The following is a 7,141-nucleotide window of genomic DNA, read 5'->3' as shown; positions in this document are numbered from 1 at the left end:
TTGAAATGATTTTTCATTTCAAAACTTAAGCTAATTATACAAAAATAACTTTAAAAATGGTTGAAATCAAAACAAAGTGTTTTGGAAATATTGAAATGAAAACATTGTTTGAAGCAAAAAATCAGACTTTTGGTTTGCAAAAAATATGGAAGACTTGGGATTGAAAAAAATTGAAAACTTGATGCTTTTTGTGGGATGGAAAAACTATTTTCTCCCCTGCTCTACTGGTGCCTGGCACGAAAGGGATCCAGACAGCTGTGTAACAATAAAGTACTTAAGTGCATACTTAACTTTAAGTAAATAGGTAGTTTAGTCTTAGTGAAGGAATTGCACATACTTATATAATCTTGTCTGTGTCCATCAATTTATCTCCTAAAATCAAACTCACCAGGACATGGGCTGTCAATACTGCTGGTTAGACCAGGCACCTAAAGTCAAAACCAGTGTCAGAAGTCAGGAATCAGACAAGGCACAGAACCAGGATGCCTATAGTGAGGCAAAACAGGAGAAAGAGCTATCACAGTCACAGGCAAATGTGCAGTCTGCCCCTTCCAACCAATCCAGCAGTGTAGCCAAACAGGCAGCCTACTACAGACCAGCTGTGCTTGTTACAGTGCTAAAGAAATCATCTGCTGCAGGGTCTGCTTCCAGACTGCCCCTGCTGCAATCCCTGATTCCTGACACACACAACCCACTTCAATCCCAACCTTTCTGATGTTCTGTGCTCCTTTTGTAAAAGAGAAATTGCAATTTGAGGTCAGTGATCTGAGACCACTGGGCTTTCACCCCTCCCCCGCCAGTGCCCTCCCCGACCCGCACCCCCTGCCGCTCCAGCGCTGGGCTCTCTCCCCCATCCCCTGCCGCCCTAGCCCTGGGCTCCCCCACACTAGTGCTGACTCTGCCTGCTCCCCCCTCGCCTCCAGCCGGACCGGCGCTGGTAGGGACGGGGTAAGCAGTGGGGCTTCCCGGCTGTGCCTCAGCCCAGGGTCCCTCCAGCCAGCGTTCCCACCTCCAAAACTGGCCGGGACCTGGGAGGGCAGAGCTGGGGGACTGCCCCAGCAGGGGGCTGAGGAGCCAGGGCAGGGTAGCCCCAGAGGGAGCGGAGCCCTGGAGAGCGGGACACGGGCCCCACATGGCAGCGCCCTGCTCTCTATGGCCCCGCTGCTGCTTCTGGTCGCCCTGCCGCAGTCCCTGGGTGGCTCAGGCCGCTTCCCCCAGCCCCGGCTGTGTTGCTGGGCGGCGGCCGCCCTGCGGCACCTGCAGGCAGCTCCATGTGCCCTTCCGGGCGGCACCCAGCCCAAGTGTCCCCCGCTCAGAGCCTGCCCGGCCCAGCCACAAAGTGCAGGCGCTGCTCCCCCAGGGTGTGAATTGCAGCGGCCCCAGGGTGTCCTCCCACACCACGTGCTGCTGCCAGGGCTCTAGGCTTTTGCTGCCTGAAGCAATAAGTAAATAAATAAATAAAAGATGGCCAGAATGCAGCCCCTGAAAATGTGCCGCCCTAAGCATGTGCTTGGTTTGCTCATGCCTAGAGCCGGCCCTGAACATTAGTCAGCAATGGGTCATTATCACAGGCCTCTTTGTTACTCTATAATCAACTTAACCACACATTCAATATAATTAAGACTCACATGTGTTCAGGATCTGAGTGGACAAACTCACCTTTTTAACCACTGCTGGCTCTAGAATCTTTTCTGTTTAGTGTTGACTTGCTACCTAAAATGAATCCAGCTGTCAAGGTATACTACATCACCTTTCGTCCATTTAGTTACTCTCTGCCTTGCCTTCATTAAGGCTGCCTGGGACACACTATAGCAGAAGTTGCAAGAGCATGACTGTAAAATGTGACAACTCCATAAGAAAATGTCTGATTAAGTGCACGCTAGCTGAGGCTAACAGTCTTTCAGTTGGGACCACTTACAACGGTTTGAATTTTTTTTTTTTTTTTTTTGGAAGACTACTTTAGAATCTTGGATAAAAATTGTTTGATATCAGCCAAAATATTGTGCAGTATTTTTGTTCATTTAGGAAAACACAGTGATGCAGATGACTATGCAAACCTATTCAATTTAGATGTACTCATGCGTCAGGTTCTGAATAGTACTTAGCAAAGGAGTCTGTTTAGTTCTTTTGTAGCAGTTCTATGAAATCAGGCAGAACTCTATTCTGGGAATCAAAGATATGTTTAGCTGATAGAATGCTTTTGGGGACTTTGTTACAGGTGTAACTTTCTATAAAATGACATCAAAATCAGTGCTCGTACTAATGGGCTGAGATGCTGCAACGCTTAGTAACAATGACAAAAATGTTCTTCTTCTTTTGTTTATTTCCTAAGTGTATGGGACTTTATTGAAAGTGCAGGGCAGTATAAATTAAATCAAATGGCAATGTCCCATGCGCGCTGAAATGTCATAAGAATTTCAAACTACTACACAAAATTATACTCCCTTTCTCCTTGATTCAATTTGTGTTAATATAATATATGCTGACTGAGTAGGATCATGTAAATGCAAGCTGTAAATGAAGTAAGATAATTATTTTTAAAGTCCCTTTTGGTTTGTGTACTCTTTAATGTACTGCTATAGAGAACGTTCCACACATAGTATGGAGCCCAAAATATAACAAGAAAAGCCTTCCACATGGTCTCTTAGGGTATGTCTACACTACGGGATTAATCCGAATTTAGATAATTCGGATTTGAAAAACAGGTTGTATAAAGTCGAAATGGATGCGGCCACACTAAGCACATTACTTCGGTGGTGTGCGTCCAAGTACCGGGGCTAGCGTCGATTTCTGCACCGTTGCACTGTGGGTAGCAATTCCATAGCTATCCCATAGTTCCCGCAGTCTCCCGCGCCCATTGGGATTGTGGGTTAAGATCCCAGTGCCTGATGGGACAAAAAACATCGTCGCAGGTGGTTCTGGGTACAGCCTCACCTCCTCCCTCCCTCCCTCCCTGCATGAAAGCAACGGACGGCAGACAACCATTTTCGCGCCTTTTTTCCTGGGTGGGTGAACACTGCAGACTCCATACCACGGCAAGCATGGAGCCCGCTGAGCTCAAGACAGCAGTCATGAATATTGTAAACACCTCGCGCGTTCTCGTGGAGTTTATGCTCAGCCAGGACCAGAAAAACGAGGCGAGGAGGCAGCGGCGGCGGCAGCGCAGCGACAAGCATGATGAGGACATGGACACGGACACGGATACAGAATTCAGTGAAACCACGGGCCCCGGAGCTTTGGAGATCATGTTGTTAATGGGGCAGATTCTATCCATGGAACGCCGATTCTGGGCAAGGGAAACATGCACAGACTGGTGGGACCGCATAGTGTTGCAGGTCTGGGACGATTCCCAGTGGCTGCGGAACTTTCGCATGCGTAAGGGCACTTTCATGGAACTTTGTGACTTGCTGTCCCCTGCCCTGAAACGCCAGAATACCAAGATGAGAGCAGCCCTCACAGTTGAGAAGCGCGTGGCGATAGCCCTGTGGAAGCTTGCAACGCCAGACAGCTACCGGTCAGTCGGGAATCAATTTGGAGTGGGCAAATCTACTGTGGGGGCTGCTGTGATGCAAGTAGCCAAAGCAATCACTCAGGTGCTTCTACGAAAGTTTGTGACTCTGGGAAATGTGCAGGCTATAGTGGATGGTTTTGCTGCAATGGGATTCCCTAACTGTGGTGGGGCAATAGACGGAACCCATATCCCTATCTTGGCACCGGAGCACCAAGCCACCGAGTACATAAACCGCAAGGGGTACTTTTCAATGGTGCTGCAAGCACTTGTGGATCACAAGGGACGTTTCACCAACATCAACGCGGGCTGGGCGGGAAGGGTTCATGACGCTCGCGTCTTCAGAAACACTACTCTGTTTAAAGGGCTGCAGCAAGGGACTTACTTTCCGGACCAGAAAATAACCGTTGGGGATGTTGAAATGCCCATAGTTATTCTTGGGGACCCAGCCTACCCCTTAATGCCATGGCTTATGAAGCCATACACAGGCAGCCTGGACAGGAGTCAGGAGCTGTTTAACTACAGGCTAAGCAAGTGCAGAATGGTGGTAGAATGTGCATTTGGCCGTTTAAAAGGTCGCTGGCATTCATTATTGACTCGCTCTGACCTCAGCCAAAGAAATCTCCCCATTGTTATTTCTGCTTGCTGTGTGCTCCACAATCTCTGTGAAAGTAAGGGGGAGACCTTTATGGCGGGGTGGGAGGCTGAGGCAAACCGCCTGGCTGCTGATAACGCGCAGCCAGACACCAGGGCAATTAGAAGAGCACACCATGAAGCGCTGTGCATCAGAGAAGCTTTAAAAACCAGTTTCATGGCTGGCCAGGGTACAGTGTGAAATATCTGTTTGTTTCTCCTTCATGAAAACCCGCCCCCTTTATTGACTGATTTTCTGTAAGGAACCCACCCTGCCCCTTCCCCCAGCTTTCTTTCAAACCAAATAAAGTCACTATCATTTAAAAATCATTTATTCTTTATTAATAGATTAGAAAAAGAGGGAGGGAACCCGGGTGGTATTTGGGAGGAGGATTGCTGGGAAGGAAAAAGCCACAAAGAAAAGCTTAAAAAAATGACAACCTTTTGCTTGGGCTGTCTACTGGGGTGGAATGGGAAGGTGTACGAAGCCTCCCCCCCCCCAAGTTCTTACACGTCTGGGTGAGGAGGATACGGAACATGGGGAGGGGGGAGGGTGGAACAGGGGCTGAAGCGGCAGTCTGTTTTCCAGCAGCCGTTCCTGAACCTCCACCAGACGCCGGAGCAGCCCCAGCGTTGCATCCTTCGTCCTCTGGTCTTCCTGCCGCCACCTCTCATCTCGAGCGTCTCTCCTCTCCTCACGTTGGTCCCTCCTCTCCTCACGTTCACTGACTTCTTTCCTATACTTTGAAACTGTTTCCTTCCACTCATTCACATGAGCTCTGTCACTGCGGCTGGATTCCATAATTTCAGAAAACATCTCGTCTCGCGTTTTCTTCTTACGACGCCTTATCTGTGATAACCTTCGGGATGGAGGGGGGAGGCTTGAGGAATTTGCAGCTGCTGTAGGGAGGGGAAAAAAGAGAGAATTGTTTTAAAAGCTACATTTTGCAGAACAATGCTTATACTCTTTCACGGTGACCAACACTATTCACATTACATAGCACATGTGATTTCTGTGCAAGGTCGCATTTTGCCTCTTAATGCTGAGTGCCTGTGGCTTTGCTGCTAGAGATCACAGGTCTGGGCAACAGAATTCGGCTTGCATGCGGCCATGGTAAGCTTCTGCCCTCCTTTCCCACATACCAAGCATAGCTTGTAGAGTGCTGCAGAAGCCTGGCCAATCTAAGCCAGTTTGGGGGGGGCAGTGTGGGGGGGCTTGTCTGGGCCCCTTCAGGCAAGTAGAGTGCTGCGGTTTTTCTGTTAACATTCAGCAGCACCAGAAAACAAACTAACCACCCCCCCCTCGCCATGAATTCTCTGGGATGATCGCTGTACCCCTCCCCCCCACCGCATGGCTGGTATCAGGGAAGATCCCTGCAGGCACCAAACTAACCCCCCCCCCCCCCCGCCGCCGCCGCCGCCCCCCTCCCGCCATGAATTCTCTGGGATGATCACGGTACCCCTCCCCCCACCGCGTGGCTGGTAACAGGGAAGATCCCTGCTAGCCTAATGCGAAAAGCTCTGGGCCAATTCCCCCCCTGCGCTTGGCTAACTTCAGGGAAGGATTTCTTTTCAGACACAGGCAAACAGCCGAATAGGAACTGCCACCTCTGTCCCCTTAATTAAGTTCCCGTGTTTCAACCAGGTTACCAGGAGTGATATCACTCTCCTGAGGATTACACAACAAGATAAAGAACGGATGTTGCTTGAATGCCAGCAAACACCGGGACCATACGCTGCAAGGCTTTGTCAGGCAATGATACCAGATTACTTGCTGCAAGCATGGCGTGGTCAAGTGTCCTACCATGGAGGAGGCAATAAGGATGCACTGCCCAGAAACCTTCTGGCAAGGCTTTCGGAGTACCTCCAGGAGAGCTTCATGGAGATGTCCCTGGAGGATTTCCGCTCCATCCCCATACACGTTAACAGACTTTTCCAGTAGCTACAGACTTTTCCAGTAGCTGAACTGACCGCGAATGCAAAGTCAGGCAAAGTAATCATTAAAAACCGTTTGCTTTTAAAACAAGTTTTATATTTTAAAAGGTAAACTCACCTGAGGTCCCTTCCATGGGGTCAGAGTCTTGGGTACTGGCTTGGGAGGCTTGGGAGGGTACTTCAGTCAGGGTGAGAAAAAGATCCTGGCTGTTGGGGAGAATGGAGTGCTGTGTGCTCTCTGCAAGCTCATACTCCTCCTCCTCCTCCTCCTCTACCCCATCGGCAGAATCCTCAGGCGTCGCTGATGAGACTATCCCCGACCCAGAATCCACGAACACAGGTGGGGTAGTGGTGGCAGCCCCCCATAGAATTGCATGCAGCTCGGCGTAGAAGCGGCATGTCCGCGGCTCTGACCCGGAGCGACCTTTTGCCTCCTTTGTTTTTTGATAGGCTTGTCTGAGCTCCTTCACTTTCACGCGGCACTGATCTGAGTCCCTATTGTGGCATCTCTCCATCATGCCCTGGGAGATTTTTTCAAAAGTTTTTGCATTTCGTCTTTTAGAACGAAGTTCTGCAAGCACTGAATCCTCTCCCCATACAGCGATCAGATCCAGTATCTCCCTCACGGTCCATGCTGGTGCTCTTTTTCGATTATCAGCCTGCATGGTTACCTGTGCTGATGAGCTATCTGTGGTCACCTGTGCTCTCCACGCTGGGCAAACAGGAAATGGAATTCAAATGTTCGCGGGGCTTTTCCTGTCTACCTGGCCAGTGCATCCGAGTTTAGATTGCTGTCCAGAGCGGTCACAATGATGCACTGCACTGTGGGATAGCTCCCGGAGGCCAATACCATCGAATTGCGGCCACACTAACCCTAATTCGAATTGCTAAAATCGATTTTGGCACTACTCCGCTCGTCAGGGTGGAGTACAGAAATCGATTTAAAGGGCCCTTTACATCGAAATAAATAGCGTCGTTGTGTGGACGGTTGCAGGGTTAATTCGAATTAAAGCTGATAAATCCGAATTAAAGTTGTAGTGTAGACCAGGCCTTATTGTTAACTAA

General features: G+C 49.5%; 1 protein-coding gene across 1 annotated transcript; it reads right to left on the bottom strand.

The window, feature by feature from the left end:
• Positions 1-4,486: 4,486 nt before the first annotated feature.
• On the bottom strand, positions 4,487-6,469 carry LOC128832142 (unique GC organizer UGO-like). Its single transcript, XM_054019227.1, has 2 exons — positions 6,195-6,469; positions 4,487-5,041 (listed from the first exon to the last, which is right to left on the bottom strand). Exons 1-2 carry the CDS (start codon positions 6,208-6,210, stop codon positions 4,599-4,601), a joined length of 459 nt encoding a protein of 152 aa, XP_053875202.1. The 5' UTR covers positions 6,211-6,469; the 3' UTR covers positions 4,487-4,598.
• Between the last annotated feature and the right edge of the window lie 672 nt (positions 6,470-7,141).

This window comes from Malaclemys terrapin, chromosome 2 (genome assembly GCF_027887155.1).
Source record: "Malaclemys terrapin pileata isolate rMalTer1 chromosome 2, rMalTer1.hap1, whole genome shotgun sequence".
NCBI classification, from domain to species: domain Eukaryota; kingdom Metazoa; phylum Chordata; order Testudines; family Emydidae; genus Malaclemys; species Malaclemys terrapin.
Note: the sequence above shows the minus strand (reverse complement) of the source record. Positions and strands in the feature narration are given on the sequence as shown.